This window comes from Periplaneta americana, chromosome 2 (assembly GCF_040183065.1).
Source record: "Periplaneta americana isolate PAMFEO1 chromosome 2, P.americana_PAMFEO1_priV1, whole genome shotgun sequence".
NCBI lineage: Eukaryota > Metazoa > Arthropoda > Insecta > Blattodea > Blattidae > Periplaneta > Periplaneta americana.
This window is the reverse complement of record NC_091118.1, coordinates 44,725,109-44,752,947: the sequence shown is the minus strand read 5'-3', so window position 1 is coordinate 44,752,947 and position 27,839 is coordinate 44,725,109. Positions and strand designations below refer to the sequence as shown.

Here is a 27,839-nt window from a genome sequence, read left to right as displayed (position 1 = left end):
TAATTAATTATCAGCATTAGAAATATAGGATAGTACGGTACATAAGATTCTAAAAAAAAAGTTATATACATACATAAATTATTAGTGTTACTCAAAATAAATAATTACGATATTATTATTGTTATTATTATTGTTATTATTATTATTATTATTATTATTATTATTATTATTATTATTATTAATACCGACCTGGAAATATAGCTACATAACCACAAGTAAGGAGGAGAAATTATTCCGACCTGGAAATATAGCTACATAACCACAAGTAAGGTCGAGAAATTATCCTTTCTGAATTATTATTATTATTATTATTATTATTATTATTATTATTATTATTATTATTATTATTATTATTATTATTATTAATACCGACCTGGAAATATAGCTACATAACCACAAGTAAGGAGGAGAAATTATTCCGACCTGGAAATATAGCTACATAACCACAAGTAAGGTCGAGAAATTATCCTTTCTGAATTATTATTATTATTATTATTATTATTGTTATCGACCGCAAGTGAGAAGGGGAAATTATCCTTTCTGAATTATTATTATTATTATTATTATTATTATTATTATTATTATTATTATTATTACCGACCTGGAAATAAAGTTACATAACCTCAAGTGAGGAGGGAATTTATTCTTTCTGAATTATTATTATTATTATTATTATTATTATTATTATTATTATTATTATTATTATTATTATTATTATTATTATTATTATTATTATTATTACCGATCTGGAAATATAGCTACATAACCGCAAGTGAGGAGGGTAAATTATCCTTTCTAAATTATTATTATTATTATTATTATTATTATTATTATTAATAATAATAATACCGACCTGGAAATATGGCTACATAACCGCAAGTGAGGAGGGGAAATTATTCTTTCTAAATTATTATTATTATTATTATTATTATTATTATTATTATTATTATTATCGTTATTAAAATTTTCATCTAAGTACTAATATTTGTGAAACTGTAAACAGTGAGACGTGTGTGTTGATAGACGAACTGTCTGTGTTGCAGGGTCCAATTGCATTTCAAGATTTGTACGGAGTGTTCTACCCTGCAGTGAGCCTGAATCGAGGAGTTTCCGTGACACTGCACACTGCCATAGACCCGCCATCAGACAGTGACGAGAGTTGAGAGATGTCTCTCCAGTCACACTTCTGCCTACATATCTCTCTACATCTCCCTCACTCAAGAGTGAGAGAGTCTCATTTCAAAACCTGCAAACTCTCTTCTTCTCTTTTTTTATATGAATCTGTTTTAATTGTACTAGAAGAGATTAAGCTCTTCTCATTGTAAAAGCCTGTCAGCTTTAGATGGTTTTAGACATCATTAAATGTGCCGCTTCGCTATACCACTAAGCAGGGATTGGCGATATTTTATATTGTCGAGTGGGAGATTATAATGTACCCAGTACGTCAGAAAAAAAAAATCCCACCCAACTTTTCTGTACAAAAAGAAGAGAAATAATAAGCGTTTGAATTCCTTGTAAGGGATTTATGTATTTGAAAAGAGACATTGTGGCCCTCAAAGGAGCCCTTACTTACAGAGAAAGGTCTACTGTTCTTATTTTATTGTCCAATAGGTATCCATTTTGATACTGTCTGGTTGAAGGTTGAACGAAATGTGTTTACATAAGAAATGTTGCGAACCAAAACATTTAAGGATTATTAGAATGCGTAAATGATTATATAAATCACCACTGAATGTAAACAGAAACTTCAATTTAACATCTGAAAATATACTATTAATCAATTTTGCTAATATACCAGAACCTGTAACTAACCCAAAGGGTAATCTATTAAACTATACAAATATGTCGTGATCATCATTATCATCATGATCGAAAGAAGTATAAGGCCCAAGGCCTGTTACAGTCTCAATAAGGAGTCATTCTCGGTAAATTTTCTTTTCTTTTTTTTACGGCTCAAAGATCTCTTCCCCTGGGGATGGTAATGAAGCATGGTTTTTGAAAATCTATTACGATTCATTTGTTGGACATGGTTTTTCCACTGCAGCTGGTACTTGTTTATAAACTGTGAGACTGATTGTAATTGAAATTCTTGCATGATATGTTCATTTGTTTTGTGGTCCAAAGGAGTATAACCTAGTGTTGCTCTCATAAATTTCAGAAATGTGTTTCTGTTATAAATACAGTTGACATTTTTTATTTTCTCGGATAATGGAATTTGGAAATAAATTCAATTGAAATCTAACGAAATGAAATACTTTCTTCCCTGAAAGTGATATAAATAATATTTAGCATAGGTTATTGATCGACCAGGATTTTTTAATTTAATTTACGATAGTGTTGTAGGATTTAATCGACTAATAAATCAATTTCTGTTGTAAGATTAATCGATCAAAAATATTTAATCGAATAATCGAGTCAATTAAAATAAATCGGTTGTAGTTGATATTAATTAGTGTTTTGTTAATACAAACTCATATTAAAATTCCGACAATATTTCTCTCTCGGAAATTGCTTACTTAAAAGTACAAAGTACTGTTATTTTCTAACTGTAAACCAGATAGAATAGGGAAAATCTTTGCATAAACACTTAAGAAAGAGATGGAAATATGAGGACAGTGACCTAGTCGACCTCTATTGAAAGTTGAAACACAGTGCGAAACCCTTATTACGTTTTATGGTTTTCCAAGAAAACATCCACCTTGTTGTCAGCTCATCTTCCTAGCATATGAAATACATACTTTTCTGGGATTCGTCCCCCCTCATCCCTTTTAAAATAGCCATGTCTATACTGTGTGCAAGTGAGAGTGTAACTACCTTCTTCTCTTTTTAAAATCTGGTTAATTCGATTATAATAGGGGCCAGTCTTCGACTGCTGTAGTTCTGCAGTTGCAGTTTCTGTACTGAGTTTGTTTATGAAGGTTGTTTATGAAGGTTGTGTAGAAAATGACGGTACTCTTGTACTTTTAAGCAAGCAATTTCCGAGAGAGAGTTTGATAAAAAAAAATCAGTTTTCTGTGGTTTGTGAAAAGTATAAACTTCATTATGTCATATGAGAATTTGAGAGGTAAACTCGGTGAAACATTTGGATTTAAATTGAATGATCGTGGAGAAGTGCTTGGCAGAAAAAAAAGTTTTTTCGTGTTTAGTGATGCAGGAAGCATTGTTACTAAACATAGAGTGGCATGGAAACCTGCCATCAAAACGCTTAGACCACCAGCACACGGCAGACAGTCGAGATCATCAAGTAGCTCCTGATTGGCTACCGCTTCCACCAACCAGAATGCGCCTGGCAGTCGGGACTAGGAACTAGTTCCTGATTGGTCCGCAGCGGGAAGCCCTACTTTTGCATATATACCTGCTAGACATGGTCCCACATCACTTCATTCCCCGAAGAAGATGGCAGAGCTAGCCGTCAAAACGATGAAAGAGTAATGGAACGGAGAATATCTGCATGGAAATATCATATGTACTTCGGTACATTAAAATAATATAGCCGTCAAAAGCTTGGAAGCTAATCTCCAACTCATCTGGCTGAGAACCTGAGAAGAGTTATTCTACATCAAATGCTGGAAAAACCTCAAGTCATACATTGAAATAATTGTTTTATAATATAATGATACAATATATACAGATATACAACATTTAATACTTATGCTTATCACTGAACACAAGTTAAATTTAACAATAATTGTGTATTACGGTATATTAAAACCTTTTTTTAAACTCGATCAAAACTCTATTAATTTATCGATTAATCGATTAAATTCAAATAGTTAATCGATTAAATATTTTGATTGATCGACAGCACTAATAAATATGTTATGTAACTTAACATTTCTTTAGTGTAAGGTTATCAAACGTCTCCATTTTCTGGAGACAGTCCCCCAATTTTGCTATTTGTCTCCCAATAAAATTCGTCTCTAGAATGTTCCCGAATTTAATAATTTGTCCCCAAATTTTCACTGTTAATTATTATAATTTTATGAAAATGCTGTTGAAATACTCAGTGCCTGGAATATTCATTCACAAGATAACTTATCTGTGAAATGTATATTGCTGAGATCTCCTCCACAAAGAGAAAGATTTGAAGAGACAGTCCATTATTTTTCTTCCAATGTACGAGTAGATGGGCTTGATCTGGATGAAAAAATGTGTTTTATGAAATTTTTTGTTGGTAAATAATGTGGCAGAGAAAATAGCAAACTGGATTGAAGAAAATGCTGATCTTTGCTCAAATTGAGTGAATTTTTTTTTAATTTTCTGAGAAAATTATTTCCTATGCACAACTCCAGAAGTTGATTGAAATATCTCCGTGTTTTTCTGGAAGTAAAGCTTCAGTGAAAAGATTTTTTTTTTATTCTGTGAACATGATATGGAGATCCAAAACGTCCGGAATGAGTTTAGAAAATTACTGTTCGAGCCAACTTGACTAACTTCAACATGACTTGTCAGCAGAGAAGAGCTGCTTAAAAAAATTAATTCTTCTGAAAACACCAAGTAATGTTTAAGTAGTAGTTACATAGAATTAATATTTTAGTGTAAAAGTAGAATGAGTATTTTAATTCCTTAAAGTGTGCAAAAACAATAGTACAATTGGATGGCAAACTAACAGAAATGATAAAAGTAGTTTTATGCTCGACCATGCCGAGATGTAGTAATTATACACCTGGTAGCAGTCCTTTAATGCATGTCATTAAAGTATACCTACTCATTAAAGTACAGGTGTTCAGCCAATAACAACTCAGCTTACAGGTGTTCAGCCAATGACAAGTCAGCTTTGTACCGTTATAAAACCGCAAGTATCGATTATTCTCGGATATGCAATCGAAAGAGAATTAGCGAAAAGTCACTGAGGCTGGAAATCCAATACTGTCGCAGAAGGTTATGTTCTGTTACTATAATAATTAGCGTTATTTGTAAATAACATTCAAATAAATTCAATTTGTCATCTCGTTTTTCAATGTCGAATTCAATAATCAAGGTTATATCAAGTTTAACGAGATTACATCAAGGTCAATGACATTATTTCTCGGAAAAAATCAATACTTTCGCGTCTGCGCACATCACGACGTAGAACAAAGTCACTTCCGATCTTGTCAGATACAAATAAAATGTATACATCTGAATAATTTCAAGTTAGAAATATGGTCGAGCATAAAAAGTCATATGAAACTTGCCTATAATTGTAATTAAGACGCTCGTATGAATATTATGAAACTCGCTTGCGCTCATTTCATAAATATCCATACTTGCGTCTTAATTACCATCATTATAGGCTCGTTGCATAATGTACTATTTTCATATATCGATATCTGTCCCAGTAAATTGTGAAAAAAAAAAAATCTAGTAACCTTTCTTTAGTGTTATTTACACTTTAGTTCTGTAGAAAGTAAGACTACTATTACAACACTGCTGTTGACACAAATATTAGTAACGAAATATGTACCAGTATGGAAAATACAATAAAATATTAAATCGTTTACCAGTATTATAGTATGCAAGTTGCAAAATTTTTATAATGGTCTCACATATACATTCAGTAATTTTCTTATGTAAACACATCTCTAAAAGCGTCAGATAAGTTTAACCTATCCCAATACAGCAAATGACCTCAATTTGAACAATATTACCACAAAGAATAACATTTGTAATGATATGGACTACTTGGAAATCATTAGTGTAACTACTGTGTTTGCAGTGAAAATGACTTTACTATAGAAGTGTGAATAATGAAATGTATTACTGTGATGATGTTATAAGAAATGGAAAGCTTCATAATTCTTGTTCCTTCCTTGCTCCCGCCCTTACCAATATCAAAGAATATCGTGAAGTCGTTGAAGTGCCAGATGGACAAATAATGGTTTTTGCGTGAAAAAAAATGGTGAAGTTTTGTCTGCTATCAAATTATCTTCTTTCATTTTGTTAGTGATAAGTGATAATTACTTCTTTAGGAAACAATTTTCTAATGCTGCATACTTATTTATTGCCGCAATTACTTCATCATGTGAGGAATTAAATACCTATGATACCATACCAGTTTGTAGTATTGAATACAATGATGGTTGTGTTTTAAGAAGCTGTTATATCATGATTGTAGATCCAAACAAAATTTTACAGAAATTGATATTAAAATTAACTGAGATGCAATGACAATTTAAATGTTTATACATTTTGACGTATAGAAATAATATAAATTCAGAATTTCTGCGAACATAACCTCAGTTATTTTTTTCTTTACTGTACCAGTATTAGCTTCGTGTATAGGTATGTTGGGTTAAGCGTAATTTACAGAGCTGCTCTTAGACTATTCGTTTTGAATAAGCTTTCTAAAAACAGCACCGTGTACATCACGCTTTAATCATTATGTTGAATGAGTCAAAGAACAAGACTCAGCCTACTAAGTAGGCCTACTCATTCGGCTTGATATATTCTGTACTATGTTATTTCTTTTTCTGATTTGTTTTGGATAACATCACTGATAAATATTTTACATTTAAATAGGGATTGCTGTATATAGTTTTGCCTGTATTTTATTATCTTTAATAAATGTAAAAATCAATTTTATAATAACTATAGTACGATTTCATAATATGAAAGCATCCATAAACACAACTGCCATATATCTCTCACTAATCCTGGTAGTAAAGATCTACATGGTGGGTGGAACGTCACTCCCTATTTTCGAACATTTGTTTCTCCTAAAATATTGAAAGTAGTTGTTGTTGTTTTCTAATGCCAGGCATTTGACAATAAAGTCATTTGATCTTTTGCACTCCAATATTTTTCAAAGATATTGTCATGTTTATGTTATTGGGCAGTCATTCCGGGAAACTGGGAATTCCAGTGAAGAAGTCTTTTTGAGAAATATTTGTTTATTGTTAGTGTAAGACATAGATAAGACTCTAAAATTAATATTCTAATGCTTTATTTTCAGAAGGAAAATATTTTACTAGTTTTATGGACATTGAATATAAGTAGTCTTGGCTGGGTAATAGGTAGGCCTACCATATAATTTTGACTTTGAAATGTCACAGTTGTTTTGAAACTGAAAAAAATTAAGAACATTAACTCATCTGTGACATGAAAGAAACAGCTATACAATATTTACTGATGATGTTTTTGTGAACTAATTGGACGCCATGAGATTTGCATAGCTTCCCCATGAACACTATGAGAAAGAATCTCTTTTTGCTTGAGGCAGAAACCTGAGTTTTACTCTTTTTGTTAATAAGATGTGAAGTGAGTTTACAAATCTTGTAACATCTGTGACGGAATCTTTTCTTTATTTTCCGCAATTATAATAAATTTTATGCTCGACCATGCCGAAATGTAGTAATTATACACCTGGTAGCAGACCTTTAATGCATGTCATTAAAGTACACATACTCATTAAAGGTCAGGTCTTTCAGCCAATGACGACTCAGGTTACAACTGTTCAGCCAATGACAGGTCAGCTTTCTACCGTTATAAAACCGCAAGTATCGATTATTCTCGGATATGCAATCGAAAGAGAATTAGCGAAAAGTCACGGAGGCTGGAAATCCAATACTGTCGCAGAAGTTTATGTTCTGTTACTATAATAATTAGCGTTAATTGTAAATAATATTCAAATAAATTCAATTTGTCATCTCGTTTTTCAATGTCTAATTTAATTCAATGTTATCTCTGTAGGTTCTTATGGCCTAGCATGGTCAATGTGGACATCTGTTCCTCGGAAAAAATTAATACTTTTGCGTCTGCGCACATCTCACAACATACGGGACATTGCTCAAAAATTAATAATATCAAGTTAGAAATATGATCGAGCATAAAAAGTCGTATGAAACTCGCCTATAATGGTAATTAAGAAGCTCGTATGAAAATTATGAAACTCGCTTGCGCTCATTTCATAAATATCCATACTCACTTCTTAATTACCTTCATTATAGGCTCGTTGCATAATGTACTATTATGCAACAACTTTTTTCTATAAAATGATACTGATCTTTTAAATTGATTCTAATAATAAAAGTTGACAAAAGTCATTTCATTTTCAATAGGCCTATACAGAATTTGAAAATAGTAAAAATGTAACATCCATGATAACTGGAATGGCTGTGGGTCAAAATCGGTTTTTGAACAAAATAGCAGGTTTTGGAAACAAACCATTCATATACATACCAATTTATTAGAAATTAAAGATTAAAAATAGAGAGTGATTTTCCGCCCATTCTGTATAAAATTCTAAACTTAATATTCTTGACTATAAAATTTATACTGATAGTTAATTTTTCATGTTTAAAAAAGAGATACGGGGTAGCTGAAGAAATATTCAATTTTGTTATTAATGATTATGTGAATTCATAGTTGAAGGAAAAACATTCTACAAATATCTCTTGAATATGAAAGTTATTTTATACCAGTAATTTATATTGCGAATTTCCATATCATTTTTAACAGACATCATGAAAGAAGCATATTTGAAGAGTAGCAATTTAATAAAATAGTGATTAATATGTACTGTATATTTCATTATTGTGAATTTTTTTAAAGATTGATATGAATTATGAAATAGTGAAAATGGATCTTTTATAGAAAGAAATGAAGACGCAAGTGTTAATTATATAAAATATACATCGCTGGAGTTGGTTGGTTTTGAAAACTCTCTCACGTCACTTAAAAACTGTTGTCCTTATCACCCTTCACCCCCACATTGTACAATTGTAGATAATGAAGCATTTGAATAGATAATAAGGGTGTGTGAACAGTCTCTGTTGCCAGAGTTAACGAAGAAAGAAACTTATTTCTTCAATTAATGTAAAATGAATTTTGGATTTGCTGGCAATTGTATCAGTGTTGTAATTTGTTACTGAAAACATTTCACAGAATGCATTATATGAGAGGTATAACTATGGGAAATGACAGTGTGCGCATATTTGAGTACACATTTATGCACTTAATAGTCTGTATTGAATGTCGTAGGAATAAAATGAGTACATTGAAAGAGGTTAGGTTACTCTCAGTTGTATAGAATTACAAAAATACAAATGTGATTTCTAAAAAATCCACAAGACTATTAAAAAAACCAAAGCACCAATTACAGACACAGTATTTTAAGATATAGTCAGAAATTATAAGAATGGTAATCAGACGATGTTAAACTAAACAGTGTCTGACTTGCAAAATATTGGGCCAAAAAAAAAAAGCAAAAGAATATTTTCCATTAAGATCTTTGATTTCCTTAACCTATCCTAGAACACAGCATTGATATGAATGTGTCAGCTGTTTCATGTAGTCACATTTCTACACATTATCCATTTTGATTTTTTCACTCGTATAAGTTTGTGATTAATTAATAGTCTTTATTAAACACGAGTTTATTAATTAAATAATGACAGTAATACCACAGTCTAGTATATACAGTCACGAAGCTTGACTTTATGAGAGTACTAGGAACAATAGCAGGTACTATTTCGCATTGTCTGTAATGAGGTGATAGTAGCGATCCTAGTGGTTAGCAACTATCTATGGATGCATATTTACTACATATTGAGCTTCGTGGCTGTATATACTAGACTGTGGTAATACCAGGAAAATTGTTTCACTTGAAAATGAAAAAAATCAGGCAGTTCATCATTATTTGGAAACAATTACTGCAACAGAAATAAAACTGTTGTCGAAAATGGCCATAGTCATTTAAATACGTGCTCCTGCCATATGTCTAAAATGCAGGTAGTAGGCCATTGATGATACAAAGGAGAGTTCAGCCGGCATTGTAAATTGGGTCTTGGCATAGCTCAGATGGAAAGAGCACTCAGCATGCAAAGCTGAGAGGCACTGGGTTCGATTCCCGGTGCCAGAACAAATTTTTCTCCAATAATAGGTATCTACAGTGAGGTTAGTTGAGGTTAGTTGGGGCATTGATAGCTGAGCTGGCTCTGGACAAAAACTCGAGCATCCCCAACTAACCTCATTATTTACATGTTGACTACACATAGAAATTTTAATTTGTAGAAGCATTCAAGTGCATAGAATTTGATGAAAATGGGAAATCCTCCTTTTTTTATGTCATATCTCTTTTTCTTAATAGATCGTTACCAGTACTGATCAGTGTAAATGTTTATTATTAAATTATCACTCGTTGCCCTTTTCAGAAACAGAAATTTATGGTAAATTTTCTTCCCCATATTATTTTAGCAAATTTCTCCCATCTCAAAGCTATTTGAGTACTATTTAATACATATATTTAGCTTTCTCATACAGTTAACAATGCACAATTGTTATTTATTTCAAATTAATGAAATTATTTTTTCTTGGTATTTTTTTATTACCTAAATGACAAATAAATGAAATGACATAGCTAGTTCGTATAAAAGAAAACATATTTACTTCTGTGAAATTATCTGTAAAACCATTATTACCGGTACTCTTGGTTGTGATTTTGCATCGTAAGTTTTATTTTGTCTGGCATAGAAGAATTATCATTAAAGATTACATAGATTACAGGTAGTTACCTAAAAGGATCGTTCATTCTTGAAGAATTAGCAGTCACTACTGGTAGTTCTAAACCTACCTCCGTTTGTTTACTTTTCTTTTCTGCGCAGTTCAGAAAACGATAGTCTATCTCATCTGGACATATAGTAAATTTAATTTATGTAGCAAAGGTTTAGTGTATTTTGAATGATAGTCCAAGATATAGTCCAAGAAAATAAAATACATGAAATGTATGATGAGACATCAGTCTTTTAAAGATTTATCAATATCAATTTCTTGTCATTCAATACTGCAACTTCAATGTATCCACAAATTCTTTACAAATTGATATGTATACTCCTTACTTATAATGAAATCACACTTTTCTAAGAATTGTAAATATTTCCTTATTTAATTGTACATATTCATGGATCATTTTAAATTAATATTTAATTAAGATAGTGAATTTATATAAATTTAACATGTGTGGACCATCGTAATTCCACAGTACATAATTAATATGCACTAGCAAACAAGAGTGATCTTAAAAAAATTGGAAACAAATTACATCTGTAGTGCAAGATGGGAGTACAGTACGGGTATGTCAGAAGTGTAAGTAAATACGCAATAACATTAAAAATGAAAGTACTTTAAGTACATGCACATTTTACTGTTAATCTGATAATCCTTAAGAATTTTTATTTGAAAGAACTGCCTCTTCCTCTCGTTAGTCCTTAAGAATTTTTATTTGAAAGAACTGTCTCTTCCTCTCGTTCTATTTGGGTGTACAGTCTCAAGCTTAACACATATTTTTTGTGCATGAAATGGCAGATGTTTGTCAATAAAAACATTTACTTCTTCTTCCACTGCAAGGATAGATTAAAAGCCTTTTCCATCTCAAATACTACTGATATCATCCCAACTTAGCCTAGGTCGACCAACTATAAGTTGAAATTTTGGTTTACATTGTAGATACCGATATCAGCTTTTCCTAGATTTGAAACTTGGCAGGCCTGTAGATGTTACTGGATACTTTCTTTGGAAAGCCATAATTTTGAATTTAGACAAACAATTTATATGTTACAAAATGTTTTGGAATTGTTAAACAAATTTCATTTCTAAAAAATGCGAAAAAGGACAAATAATGAAGTTCCCAGATCTCTAAATAACTTTGGTGTACTAGAATGCTGTCAGTAGAAATAAATAAAGCGTGAGTATTTTCATTAATTTACTGGTATAAATCTGTTACTGATACTCCTAAATATCAAGATCTCAATTACGTATCTCTATTTTTTTTTTGTTCTCCATCCTTTTTCAGTTAATTTGGCTGATTACATACCAGTACAAAATGACAGCGACATTGGAGGATATATTATAGTGCTTGCTAGCAACAAGACAGTGTAGCCACTTCATCATGAGATGGTGATGGTGAAGAATTGGTTGTATGATGGCAAGTGAAATGGGAATACCAGAGAAAATCTAACCTCTTCACCTTCTTTGGCTAACACAAATTCCAGCTGAAAACTGGTTACCGGTACTCTTAATAGTTCGTCAAATGGTGAGTTATCCAGAATTTTAAATAATAAGTACAGTACCGGATTTTATACTAATTACAAACTAGATTGATCATTTGGATGAATAATTGAATTTGGATTGTAGTGTCTCATTCATTTACACTTACAGTATATTGTCAACTTTGAGAGGAATAATTTCAAGGGAAAAATTGTTCTGGGGCCGGGTATTGATCCCGGGACCTCTGGTTGAGCGTACCAGCGCTCTTACCAACTGAGCTACCCGGGAACTCCACCCGACACCGTCCCAACTTTTTCCTTTATAGCCACACAACTCGCGTGGGCTGACGAAATGCCAGAGACCCACTTGTGTGACTTGGAATTGTGGTTTTCTGTTAACGTACACAGTGACGTATATATTATGCAAATCTAGTCTTTCAGGTAAAGCTCCCTGTAAAGCAGATTTGAATAATTTCAAGGGAAAAACTGTTCCGGGGCCAGGTATCGATCCCGGGATCCGGCCCCGGAACAGTTTTTCCCTTGAAATTATTTAAATCTGCTTTACAGGGAGCTTTACTTGAAAGACTAGATTTGCAACTTTGAGAGGCTTTGAGCCCAACTTTATCTGGCAGTAAAATTTAAAATAAATTTTCTTTGGGAAAGAAAGTGAAAATTGAGTCTCATTAATTTAAGATCTTATCTATAAATGGGCTTATAACTGGATCGTCACTGATACTGTTCACCATTCTTACTGTATTGCTCAAAACAACCATTCAACTTAATTTGTGAAACATACATATATCACACATTCTATTGTCAGATTTCCATATGTTATGTCCCAATGCATTCATGTTTTATTGTCATTCATACTTTCTGTTTCACACACCCTAAATAGACTTCCAAATACAGTATTTATCACTAAGTAATAAAAAATAACCTTGAGTAGATTTATAATTGTTAAATGTAAATATTATAATGTACTTAATTGGCCAAATTATGTTGTACTGCATTACAGAAACCTGTATTCTGCTGGTTACAATTGTATTTATTTCTTAGGTTATGTTTCATTTATGTAGGATTGTCAAGGGCTAAACCAAATATTGACTTTTTTTATATAAAGATCCAAGGAGTGCAAATCTTCGTAATTGTAGATTGAGTCGTTTAGGTACATGAATTTAGTTTGTTGAAGATTGCAACTCCTTGACACACCTACATTTATGCATATAGAGTGTGTTCCTTTTTAATATTTGACTGTTGGCACCTGGTACAAATCATTGTTTAATCCCACTCAATTCAGTGTTTTGCAAGATCCTCTTAATACCTCCTAATACCAAGTTTAAGCCATCTTGTTGTGGACCATTTTCAACAGTTTACAATTGTTTCCTGTTTGTAATAGATATGAAAGACCATATAGTTACTGTTTACTTCGTACATTATTGCACCACAATGCATCACAAGAGCATGTTCTCCATTTTTGCACCCTCCACCCAACATTTCAGTAAATCTAGATATGATGTTAAAAGTTGCTTTTTTTACCTTGCAAGATTACTAATATTTTATAAGCACTACTTTGTATCCCTTGTAAATTTGTATATTGGAACATTATTGCTAATAAACAACTTTTAAAAATTGTGCAAATATGCCCATTATTTCGGAGTTACTAAACATATAAATGTGTGAATTGCATTATGTTTTTGGAACAATTTTACAAACACCAAAGGCATATTACTGCAACTTTATTATTTAATAGTTGATTCAGCATTATTTTTATTGAGGTTTTCGTCATATAAACGGATTTATGATTATTCAAGAGCATTATTCTTATTGAGGTTTTGTCTTATAAACTGATTTATGATCATTCAGCAGCATTATTTTTATTGAGGTTTTCGTCTTGTAAACGGATTTATGATCATTCAACAGTATTATTTTTATTGAGGTTTTCGTGGTCTTATAAACGGATTTATGATCATTCAACAGCATTATTTTTTATTGAGGTTTTCGTCCGATAAACGGATTTATGATCATTCAACAGCAGTAAACCAAATGATAATGTTTCAGCCCGAGAAAGAAGAATCAGAAAATATTAGGCAAATGACTACTGCTGTCTAGTTTTGTATGAAGCTTTTCTATGATTCTACTTTCTACTAGTTTCTTTTCTTTGTCGGTATATAAGATACGATATCAATTGTAGTTACATCACCACCACCATCATCATCATTATCGTCATCATCATCATCTATATTAAGTACTGGTACCCAGTTTTATTATGACAAAATATTACAAGTTACGCAAGCTCTTGGCTGTTGGTTTAGCATTGTACCAAAGTTAGTCTCATGCTAGTCTATTTTCACAAACTGTTTTCTAGTCATTAATTTGCTTAATTTTTAAATCACCTTATAAATTTAATGTCACGATCTCCTGCTTTAATTTCGAAGCCACTTTTGTGAGAGTTAATGTTCTTTCATACCGGTAGGTTATATCTATAACAGAAATGATGAATCATTATGGATTTGCGATTTATTTTCAGTGCTGTTACTAATTTGTTTCGAAACTTATTGTTCACCAAATAATTATCAGCGAAAAATGACTGTGTTATCAGAAGCACTTTTTTTATAGTAAAAGATATGAATGTGTCCTCTTAACAAGACAGGAAGCAAAGATGTAAGATAAGAACTTATCATAGGTAACCTCACGGATTTGATATAAAATGTTATATAAATAACTGGATTCTAGAATGGGCAAATTAACCCCAAAATGCAAATTTCTAAGATGCTAAACTATAGATGAATCAATGACCAGATCCATTATGGTGATGCCAACAGTAGTGGTGATGGTGATAATAATGATGGTGGTGGTGGCCATTGTGGGTGGTTGTTGTGATTTGTGGTGGTGGTTGTGATCGTCGTTGTTTTGGTGGTAGTGGTCATTGTGGTGGTTGTGGCAGCGATAGCAGTAATAATATTTATTTTATTGTAGAGTGGTAGTAATATATCTTTCATATTATATCAAATCGAAGTTATGTACAGAAGCTACCATTGACAATATTGGTCTTGTTATGATTTAATATGAGATATTAATGATTCTGTCAAGTACAGGAAGTAGTGAGCTCCTGCTAAGGAAACGACTCTTCAAACTACCTCAAATGCAGACAAATCTTGTTTAATTAACATTTATTTTTCTCATAACAGTGCCCAGATATCTATGTTTTAACCTATTATTATTATTATGGTACTATTATTATTTCGTTTTTATAAATTGTCAAATAATATATGAATTCTGTTAAGGCAAAAAAACGACTAAATAGGACTTTAAAACTTCGAAAGAGATCGTGTGTGTACCATTATGTGCGTGTTTTTTTTTTTCGTTTTTTTTTACAACTAAGCCAGAAGTCTGCATTATTTTTATGTTGTGAGTGAGCAGTAACAAGCACTGAGTGTACGTGAGATACCTTTAGTGACGTAACATACAACCAGCCAACTAAGATATTAGCAATAAGTTAATAGCAGTGGCGTTTCGTGCCTAAAATAATGAGGCGTTCACTACTTTTATGATATCACATAGTTTTTCAACAATAAACAATATCTCATTTCTGAAAAAAATACAAAAATACTACAGTTCTTTCAAGTAGATAATTGCCTTAAAATGAGCCTGATGATGATGATGATGATGATGATGATGATGATGATGATGATGATGATGATCAATTATCTTGGAAAGAACATAGCGATTTTTCCTTATGTTATCATTCCATCTTTCAATATCCTGCCTGAAAGCTGAGCTAAATTGTTGCCTAATTTCTATTCTTCCAAGACTGGTAAATCTATATCTATTTTTTTGAAAGATGGAACATGACAGTTAAGCGGGCGAGCTTGGAACTACAGTGCTGTGTTGCCAATATGGACTACCACGCTGCCAGCTGATGGAAACTAGCAATTGATGTTAAGATGGCTGACGTTAAAACATTAATTGACATTGACTCGAAGGTAAGAAAACAATACAAAAATCGACAGAGAATCAAACACGAAACGTACCAATGCTAACATTGTGTGCACAATAAATGCCGCCAAGAGACTATTAAGCACTCGTCATGTGGGAACGATAAGTTTGACAACTCAACCATTGTTACCATAGCAACAAGCCTACCACGCTATGTGACATTCAGTTGTTTTTCCGACCGCAAGCTTCTGTCATGTCCCATCTTTAAAAAAAAAAACAGGTATAGGCAAGCATTCTTATGAGCAATAGATTCCTCATACTTATTAATTTTCTGTGTCAATGGCTTAAATCCTTCTTCGAGTTTTCTAGGTTGGCCGTTTGCTTTATTGCACACAGAACCAGTTTCTTCAAATTTCCGTATTATATCTATGACATATCGGTGACTTACGTTTTTCTCAGGATGCCTCTCATTGAAAGCTCTAGCAGTTCTACGAGCACAACGGTTTTCAGCTCCATAAATAAATACGATTTATGTTCTCTCTTGAAGGGTAATTATACACCATTTTACAATAATTTAATACACGGACACAACTATTACAAGAAATGTTCAATGGCATTTGTAGCACATACCTTACTATAACAATACCGGACAGCTAGAGTCGACGGCAATTCGGAAGGCGGTAGTCTGCTAGCGTTTGCGTCGAGAGTGACAGATACTGAGGGCAAGGCAGCGTACAACATTGCCACATCGTACTTCACTCGCACGTGCGATGCAAATAGCGCAGGAGAGAATTTAAATTCTCGAAAGACAATAATGACCTTAGCCATTGATTACTGTAAGTATGACACCAAACAAACCCTCTTCCTTGGAATGTAGGCTTTCACGGCCGGCGTTGATAGGATGCGTATTTTCCGGGCTAGAGGGCCGTGGTCTGTCGGTGTTACAACCAAACGTTTCGTCCACTACTCCGGTGAATATCTTCAGTGGCGTGGTACACGTGAGCGGAGAGATCTGCTGTCTGGCATTGAGACTCGAAAAATCGAAAAAAGAGAGAAGAATTGGGAGGACAAATTTAAAAGGTACGCAAAACGCGTCCTTGCAAGGGGTCGGGGGGCTGTAACAAACTAAATATGTGAGCTCCAAGCCTGTTGGCCACTAGTCTCACTCCGGGTTACGCTTCTCCACTGAAGGATTTCTAGAAAATTTTGAAGGAGAAAGCCGAAAATGGACGTAACCTCTTAGGTACCACATACGCGAGGGGACGGAAATGTGATCAAAATGATCACGGGACGGGACGAGGAGGCGATGGCTGGTGTAGATCTGCACATTGAAATGAACTGTGTCATTTCGCAGTGCAGGAGGAGTCGAGAAGACTCTGTCGTCTGTTGTTCGATGACAAGGCAGGTGAAGACCGCCAGGAGAGACGCCGTGAATTCTGAATCTGCACATTGAAAGGTTGCCTGTCCTTTCGCATTGCAAATATATTTCATTATTTTATAGACTCTGAACTTGGGCATCAAATTGTTTGTTAGAAAAAAGGGGAACTTATGGGGAAGGGCATATAGGTCCGTGGCCCATTTCTCTTAGGGCTCATCCCGACATTTGTCTTAACGCCTTAGGAAAACACGGAAATACCTTAGGCAGGATGAGTTGTCTCAATATAAGAGATTAGCCAACTTGGCTCTTAGGTAATAGGTCGATTGATTATGAATTTAGGATAGATGTAATTATTAATTAATTTAGAGTAATTAAGGGGTTCATGGGGATATGAGTGCAGGTCCGTGGCCCATTTCTTCTAGGGCTCATCCCGACATTTGTCTTAGCGCCTTAGGAAAACCACGGAAAAACCTTAGGCAGGATGAGTTGTCTCAATTTCAGAGACTAGCCAGTTGGCTCTTAGGTAAAATGACTCTATGAATCGATGGATATATACTAGCCAATTGGCTGGCATTGAGTCTGAATGAATGAATGAATGAATGAATGAATGAATGAATGAATGAATGAATGAATGAATGAATGAATGAGGGGGGGAAGTGGGAGGAGAAACTTTAAAGGTACGTGAGAAAACACGTCCTTGCAAGGGGGGAGTTGGGGCTGTGAAAAACTGAATATGTGAGCTCCAAGCCTCTTGGCCACTTGTCTCACTTCGGGTTTCGCCGCCCCGGTAGCACGTCGATATTTAAGGTGTGAGACTGTTGTTGCTTGTCGTTGTCGCCGCGGTCCGCACCAGTGGCTTCGGTGTTCTGATTGTTTGTCATAGTGTCTAATTGTCGGAGAAAGGGTTTGATGTGTGTGCTTCTGAGGGCCGGATACCAAGCTTTGTTGACCTTCAGTCCTTCCTCACGACACTGTGTTGCAATTGTGAGTCATAAGAGAAGAGTAGTGGATATTAATAATCTCATCACAATGAAGGCGTAATCTGGTCCCCCTTCTCTGCCATGCACAACATATCTGTATTTTGGTCGCTCACTATCTTCGGGGACAAAAACACCCGTAATGTCCTCTGCAGTAAGTTTATTGTATCGTCGTTTATCTAATCCAATGAATGCGCGCTGGTTCGAGTCCTCATGGGGGGGAAGAAATTCTCTCATGAAATTTCGGCCAGTGTATGGGACCGGTGCCCACCCAGCATCGTGATGCACTTGGGGAGCTACGATAGGTAACGAAATCCGGTTGCGAAAGCCAGCTATAACGGCTGGGGGATCATCGTGCTAACCACACGATATCTCCATTCTGGTTGGATGATCGTCCACCTCTGCTTCGGCATGTGGACGTGAGGCCAGCAGCCGGCTGGTCGGTCTAGGCTCTTCGAGGGCTGTAGCGTCACGGATTATTATTTATCTAATCCAATATGATCAACGAAACTTAAATGAACAGATCGTACGTTTCTTCATTTGCCAATATTTGACCTGCATTTTTGTAGGAAAGAGCATAAAGTTGTAAGAAACAATATCTGACAACGTTTGGAGTGTACTGGGTACCTATAAATGCTGGACATCATTTTGGGCACATAGAACGTTAGCATATATTGAGTCAATGACGTATAATTGGCCATAAGATTGTAATGAATTGTAAGTGGCAGAGGATCAGAGACGTAAGTCATTTATCTATTATTCCATGTATTTCATCAGTATAGGCAGTTGTGAGGAATCTATTGCTGACGCGAATGCTATAGCAGAGTTGTAGAATCTTAAATTAAAATTGTTCATCGTAAATCATTACCAGTTCCAGTATTCCATTCGTTGCTATAGTGAGGGTCACGTAAGAACAGTTCCTAAACAGCAAATATTGCCGTTTGTCAGTGTTGCCAACTGTTACCAGATATCACCATATGAAGTAAAATCACAATCTTACGTATTACCGTACTTTACCTTTATGTTGGAAGGTTATTCTAAATAATTCAATAATTAGTAACATATTTTCATAAGCAAATTATACGAAAAAGGGACCATCATGATAGGTATTTTGTCTGGCAACATGAAATTCATTGGTTTGACTAAACAATTGATTCACGAGACCTAACCTAAAAATGTACTTGGTTTGATCACATGAAATTATTAGTAGGCTACTAACTCCGAAAACCGAATATCACCATGAAATGTATGTTTAAGAATACTTACTCCTGATAATTTTGCTATTCTAGTTAAATTGCTGTCTCCGTGAGCATAATTATTCCTTCTTCATTATCTTCTTTCGGTTAAATCTGAAAGAACAGAACGCCAGTAGGAAAAGTTATCCCCACTCTCGGAGCACGCTTTACGCTTTCTTGGTGGAGTCACTGCCATGCTTTTTCCTCTTTTTGACATTATTATACCGATGATAAAAATGTAAACACGAAAGAAGTTCATTAAAATGTGAAATGGTATTTTGTATAGATTACCCACCTGCATTGTCGCACCCAAGTATGTTATATTTATTTACACTTACCTGATTATAGTCTTGAATTGTAACCACAACACAACACACAAAATAACTATTATGTATTAATAACACTAGTCAACAAGGTTTTTGTCACAAGGGTGAAAATGGTCATTTTAGATCAATTTTTGTGTGCTGATAGTAGATCTAAACTTGAAAATTTTCCATCACGCCCCATTTAAGAGGAAAATTGGAAATTGTGAAAAAATAAGAATGAATTTACCAAAGAACTCGGGTATCGAACTATGGACTTTATTTAAACGGTTACACAGCATATTCATACGTTTTATAACTTATTGTTGCTCAGGATATACTAGAAGGGTATTTTAAGGAATACGTTCTTTCAAATACTTGTGTCTGCATTAATAAGGCTCTTAGTGGGTGTTATATATCTGTATTACTTTATTGCTTTATGGCGCTAGACCGACAGAAAGCACTGAGAGGGTGGGCTTTTAGAGTGAAATAGATTGCATTTTAGGATTAGTTGAATATTGTTTGAGCTTGTGACAGGTTGTATCGCTGGTTTTAAGTGTTCATCTTCGCATTCATTTACTCTTTCTCAGAATGAAAAAAGTCTCGTCGTGCGTTTATAAATTCGCCGGGCAGCCTTTTGTTACGTATGTGGAGAATTTACGGCAAAATCGCAGCGTTGGCCTTTATCAGATAAATTAAAACAAGCATATTATTACTATTTTGAATGTAATGTGTGTGATGAGGACAAATCATGGGCTCCCCATATATGCTGCACAACATGTTACTCAAAACTGATAAACTGAATGAATGGAGAGAAGGATCGAAGTATGTCGTTTGCAGTTCTAATGGTCTGGCGTAAACCGAGAAGTCATGCAGAAGACTGTTATTTCTGTTTAACAAAGATTACCGGATTTTCAAAGAAAACAAGATCTAAAATTGAATATCCTAATGTTTTTTTTATCCAATGCCACCAGGTTGTTTTTTCGACATTTCTGGTCTTCTCTCCTGGCCATGGCTTAGTTGTAACCCACTTCTGAGGTTGGGGCGCCTGGAAGGCGGAGTTACATTACCCCAATGATGTGATAGGATGATTATGATAATGTGGTGCCAGGAGAGATCTTAAATCTAAACTTAACCTAAATTTCAGACCATGGACGAACACAGGAATAATCCCCTTTAAGGAAAAATTCCTGTGCTCTAACCGGGAATCGAACCCGGCATATCCTAATGTTCCATCTGCAATAAGACCTGTACCACCTAGATCAAAACTTCCTATTCCTAATCCTCCTTCGGAATTGGTTCTTCCAATAAAACAAACAGATGACTTGGCTCAACCAACATTCTCTGATCCGTCCTATAGTCCAGAACATCATAAAGAACCCCATTTAATTCAACAATGTGACTTAATAAGATATCTTAATCTCACTAAACAACAAGCTGAGATTTTAGGATTTAGACTGCAACAATGGAACCTGCTAGCAACAGATACTAAAATTTCATTGTACAGGAAGAGACATGAACGGTTTTCAAAGTATTTTATAATGAAGAATTCTATGTGCCTGTGTGTAAATATAGACGGCTTAATGGAAGAACTTGGATTTCAGCACATCCCAGAGGAATGGATGTTATTCATAGATTCTTCCAAAATAAATTTAAAAGCAGTGTTATTGCACAATGGAAACACTAAACCATTAATTCCAGTGGCGTATTCAGTAGATATGAAGGAAATTTATACACATTTTTCAGTGTTACTAGATGCAGTCCAATATAAAACATACTGCTGGCAACTCTGCGGAGATTTGAAAATTGTCGCCTTATTGCTCTGACTTCTGGAAGGATTCACAAAATACTGTTGCTTTCTCTGTTTGTGGGGTAGTAGAGCGACTGAAAAACACTACATAGGTAGTGAAAGACTGGCTTCCCAGAGAAAGCTATGTCCCAGGAGAACATGATATCAAGTATGTCCCTTTAGTAAAACCGGAAAAAGTACTGCTTCCTCCTTTACATATCAAGCTTGGTTTAATGAAGAGTTTTTTTTAAAGTTATGGATAAGAATGGAGAAGGTTTTTCATAATGTAAGGAATATGTTTCCGAAACTGAGTGAGACTAAAGTGAAAGAGTGAATTTTTTTTGGCCCTCAAATTAGGAAACTTTTGAAAGATGAGAGCTTTGAAAAAAAAAAAAAATAAGTTTTGAGGAACTAGAAGCTTGGAATGCCTTTGTAAGTGTTGTTAGTGGGTTTTTAGGTAATAATAAAGCTGACAATTACCAACAGCTTGTACAAGAACTCCTGCATAGTTACCAGGAGCTTGGTTGTCGAATGTCATTGAAAATACATTTCCTACATTCCCACCTGGACTTTTTCCCAGAGCACTTAGGAGCTGTAAGCGATGAAAAAGGGGAAAGATTTCATCAAGATATACACAAGATGGAACAACGATATCAAGGAAGGTGGGATTCTAGTATGATGGGGGACTACTGTTGGTTTTTGTTCAGAGAAGGTGACTCAAACTACAAGAGGAAAAAATAACTCTAAGAAACTAAATCCTTTTTTTTTTTTTTTAATCTAGCTTGAAGTCTGTATATGTTTGTTTACTTCATTGTAGGGCTCCTGAATTATTTGATTTGAGATTTTAATAAATGTAATTTATAAATCTTAAAAAATTATAGTTCATTTGATCCAGTTTTAAATTAATAAAGTAAAAACCTATTTTGAAGGGAAAAAAGGAACATAATGCTACTTTTTCTTATTGTAATTATTATTTATGCAGCGTTATTATTATTCTGTGAAACGTCAGTGTATTTTGTGTATAAATTTTGCATCTTAGGAATTTATTTATTTTCACTGTTGTAATTACGTATTATGAAATGCGCAAAAACGTTTTTTTAATCAAAATATTTCCCCTTCTGTCACACAAAAATGTTACGTGTTACAGATTTTTCGCTGCCATTTTCGTAATCAGCAGGGTCGATTTAGTAAAAATCAGCTGATTTCATTTCTGTGACAGACAAAAAGTTAAAATTTGTTGACTAGTGTAATCATACTGATATTAATTAGGCCTAATTATTAGTATGTTCAAATTTCACTAGTTTCCAGTAACCGGCTCAGAAATCTAGTACAATTTTAATTCCAGGGAACTCCAGTGCCGACAATGTCTGTCTCAGCTGCCAACATAACAGTTATAAAATCACTACCATTTGTAGTATTTGTCAGTATCGAAATTCGAAACGAAGTTGGCAAAAGAAAATTCAACCTGCAAGCTAGAAAATCACCGCAATCTACTAGCATATGTAGTAATGGGGGGAAAATGATTTGGTTTCACCCTTGGGGTATGAAGTAAGCTGACCCGGACTATAATTGTGGGAAATAAACTAACCCATCATGGCAGCAAGAAGTGAAATGGCTTGCTATTCTCCCACAACGAAGTGATATACTTGGCAGCGTCTTTAAACTACATCAAAATTAATGTTATATTCCTTTAGTTTAATCGATTAGATTTTGTTCGCTGTACCAATTACTGGGTTATTTAGCGTCGATGGAATTGGTGATAAAGAGATAGTATTTGGCGAGATTAGGCAGTGATTCGCTATAGATTACCTGGCATTCGCCTTACTTTTAGAGAAAACCTCGGGGAAAAAATACCACTCTGTTAATTAGCCCAAGTGGGAGTCGAACCCTCGCCCGAGCGCAGCTGTGGATCAGAAGACTGACGCTTTTGCCGACTGAGCTATGCCGATGGTTGGAGACCACCTTAACCAATGCTACTGGCAGATTATTATAGGAATATAAGTGGCACAATCGATCTTTTGCAGTTCCTCATAGAAAATAACTTACAAAGAAGACATTTTCAGAGATTTACAAGATTTTACTCATAGTTACTACAATAATTTGATTTTTCCTTGTAGCAGTTTTCATATTTATTATTTAAATTTAGTGTCAGATCTTTTCAAAATGAGTTTCATTTCCAGTATTTTGAAAATATTTTTTGGCTCAAATTACGTACGTACTTATTGGAAATTAAAGATATGTAAGAAAACGACAACATTTAAACAGTAGTCTCTTTTATTCATATACCATTGTGAACCCCCCCGATTTAATAACTTACGAGCCGCCACTGCAATCGCAATTTCAATATAACAAAACAAGCAAGCGTTACTCAGAAATATGGAATTATTATTTGCAGAATGCAGACAGATTACTGCTGAGAGTTATCAGCTGCAGCATATCGCACAAGTGTAAGACTTCTTTCTACAGGCAATTCCTAGTATTTGCTTATCTATAGCCCCAATTGTTTCTGTTTCAAAAAAATTGCTTCATACTTTGCCTTATCTGTTTCAACCACTCGAAAACAAGTCCATTTTCTCTTAAATGTTGCCGTCCTTAGATTTTTTCACTCTAGGCTATAGTCTTTTAGCCTATTGCCAAATTCATCTCTGGAGTTATATACAGCATCAAAAAAATAGTAATGGATCGATTCTTGAAGATCATTTCATAGTGCGATTCACACGATAACGTTCGTGAACAGATCGACACTCGACTTTTGTTTTTGCGGGACAATTTCTTTGTATTTTTCTATGATTAATTAATTTTTAGACATTTTAAACCGAAAATAAAGAGTGCAAAGGAATGTAACAGGCGCAAATGTATTCTTACGGACTAATACCAGTAGTTATTGCATGGAGTAGTTAGAATATAGACCTAGAAGTGCCTAGGATGTCTTGCGTTCCATAAAGCTTCATTTGTTCTGGGCTATATATAATTGATTAAAATGTAGGCTATTATATTTTATTCAGTTTAACTTCAAACTCATGTTAAATTTATAATAAAGTTTATTGGATAGTTTTCAGTCTACAAACTTATCAAACAAGGTAAGGTTAAAAAAAAAAAACATTACATTACGGTATTATTCATATCGAGTGGATTTGACTAACTTTTCCAACCATCTAATGGTCATCTTCAGGTCGATATTTATTACAGGATAACAGAGAGGGTTTGTCATTGAACAGGTTACATCAGCTGCTTGTCTATGCGGATGACGTGAATATGCTAGGAGAAAATCCACAAACGATAGGGAAAATACAGGAATTTTACTTGAAACAAGTAAAGAAATAGGTTTGGGAGTAAATCCTGAAAAGACAAAGTATATGGTTATATCTCGTGACCAAAATATTGTACAAAATGGAAATATAAAAATTGGAAATTATCCAATTTGAAGAGGTGGAAAAATTCAAATACCTGGGAGCAACAGTAACAAATATAAATGACACTCGGGAGGAAATTAAACACAGAATAAATATGGGAAATGCCTTTTATTATTCGGTTGAGAAGCTTTTGTCATCTAGTCTGCTGTCAAAAAATCTGAAAGTTAGAATTTATAAAACAGTTATATTACTGGTTGTTCTGTATGGTTGTGAAACTGGGACTCTCACTTTGAGAGAGGAACAGAGGTTAAGGGTGTTTGAGAATAAGGTTCTTAGGAAAATATTTGGGGCTAAGAGGGATGAAGTTACAGGAGAATGGAGAAAGTTACACAACACAGAACTTCACGCATTGTATTCTTCACATGACATGATTAGGAACATTAAATCTAGACGTTTGAGATGGGCAGGGCATGTAGCACGTATGGGCGAATCCAGAAATGCATATAGAGTGTTAGTTGGGAGGCCGGAGGGAAAAAGACCTTGGGGGGAACCCGAGACGTAGATGGGAGGATAACATAAAAATGGATTTGAGGTAGGTGGGATATAATGATAGAGATTGGATTAATCTTGCTCAGGATAGGGACCGATGGCGGGCTTATGTGTGAACGGCAATGAACCTCCGGGTTCCTTAAAAGCCGTAAGTAGCCTACAAAATAAATAGGCTATAGTATTATGAAATAAAATACCTTGCGTTACCAGACTGCATCGTACATAAGCTTAACAGTGTAAATAATGATTGATCAGTGTAGGTGTAGGCTACATTCTTTATCATATCGGTATTGTAAGTGTACCCAGTAGCTACATAGTGTAAATAATTTAAAATGTAAATATTACATCAGTCAAGTACTTCGCTTGCTAATGCATGTACGTCGTACAGTTAAAAACTCCTGTAATACTTAAACTTGTAGCCTCCTAGGACAACGTATGGTCCCTACTGATCATTATTTGTGATTTGGCTGTTAAGTTCGAGTTATGTGGTAGAGATCTGCCCGGGTCAAAATTCTTAGACCCAGCCCGGCCCGATCCGACCTGAACCAGAGCCGAACCCCGAGATTAGCTTATAAAATTATTACCCGAGACCGACCCGAAACCGGAATACTAGCAGATTAAGCAGAGGCCAGAGGCCACAGGGGTCAAGAACAGCTACGAGAGGTGTCATTCCAGTAGGAGCATGGAAAAGAGTAATCTCCCATTCAAAACAAATAACTATTGCTCTGTGTCTATCTACGTTTTCATGGAGAATTCAATTCGATCTGAATACGGTCCGTACTGAGTACGATCCCCGTTTTCATGCAATTTTCGATACGTATTGAAAACGATCTGAGGACGAAAGATTAAGTTTCGAAAGTAGTTATGTTGGTTAACATGTCACCGACATATTAGCGTGTTGGTCACTCTGTAGGCATTAGTTATAGCCTAAACAATGTTGCATTTTCCAAATGTGGCGCATGAAAACTTAATATTCAGGCTGTTAATGAATAATGGTAATATCGACTTTTAGGAAAACGCGAAATATTATGTTTTACAACACTCTTTTTCAACATACTTATTTTCCTCGCTGTCGGTAAAACAGCTGACACATCATGGCTTGTCAGTATATATTTTCATTAATAATCTTCCTCGTATGTAATCGTGAAAACCTTGTAACTAAGTCACAGTTCATAGCATAAATACACGTCAAAAAAAGGACTTCCATACTCCATCGGCAAGTCTATCGTGCTATAAAAAAGGTGTGCGTTATATAGCAGTAACAATTTTTAATAGCCTTCCTATCTATATAAAAATGAAACTCAAAACATAAGATTATTTAGGGCCAAATTAAAGAAGTACCTAATTTCTCACGCCTTCTATTCTGTAGGTGAATTCATGACATGAAATAACACTTCATGAAATTGATACCGTACTAAAACTATGTGTTGTACTAGTAGACTATATTTTAAATCTCGTCTGTATACATTTCATCTAGACTGTGACTATAAATTAAGACTTTATAATAGTATTAAGTTTTTTTACTTGTTCCGTATTCTAGCTGTTAAGCAATGTATGAATACCATGGAATGTTAATAAATACAATACAATACAATACAACAAATGACGATCGATCACGCGCTTAGCGTATTGAGATCGAATTGAATACGATACCCGTTTTCATGGAACTCAGTTCGAACTGAATACGATCCGATCTCACTTTTTAGGTGTATCGACCTTGAGACTCAGATCGAATTGAATCCCCGTTTTCATGAAGATTTCAATACGGTAAGTGTATTCAGATCGATCTGAATACTCCATGAAAACGTAGTATATGATAGAGTAGAGACGAAACAAATGCCGTTACGTAATACCATGGTGGAAACATAGTAGAGGTGTGGGACAAGCTGTGCGTGTTTTCGTTCAGTCTGCGCATGACGTCACCTATACTGCAGGCACCACTCGAATGACACAGTCAACATTAGAGTTGGGTCGATTCGTGAACGAATCGTTCATTCGAACGACTAATAATAAAGAATCGTAAGAATCGATTCGTGGTATCAACGAATCGTCGTTCAAAAGAATCGTAACGAATCGTCATTCAAAAGAATATGAAGGAATCGGCATGGTATCGTAACCCACGATTCTATTCGTTGTTTGATGTAACCTGTCAACGGACATTTCCGAACCGTGTCGAATGCTCCCGAGCGAGAGTGAAATCAAAATATGTACTGCATTTGTTAAGTATGGAAAATAATGAACACAAACCTGAAATTTGCATAGTTAAATAGAGATGTAATGCAAAAAATGTACTTCATAATAAGGTTCAGTTGATAAATTATAATTTAGAGACATTATCTTGGGTAATTTTGTAGACT

At 34.4% G+C, this 27,839-nt stretch overlaps 1 protein-coding gene across 2 annotated transcripts in view; it reads left to right on the top strand.

Moving 5' to 3' along the window:
• The window catches only part of LOC138693074 (E3 ubiquitin-protein ligase TRIM9-like), a 409,349-nt gene extending 395,748 nt beyond the window's left edge, over positions 1–13,601 (top strand). For both annotated transcript variants that reach the window (XM_069816661.1, XM_069816669.1), the window contains one exon: positions 1,044–13,601. In XM_069816661.1, coding sequence (XP_069672762.1) covers positions 1,044–1,163 — 120 coding nt within the window. In that variant the 3' untranslated portion in view covers positions 1,164–13,601. The remainder of the gene's footprint in view (positions 1–1,043) is intronic.
• Positions 13,602–27,839: the final 14,238 nt, after the last annotated feature.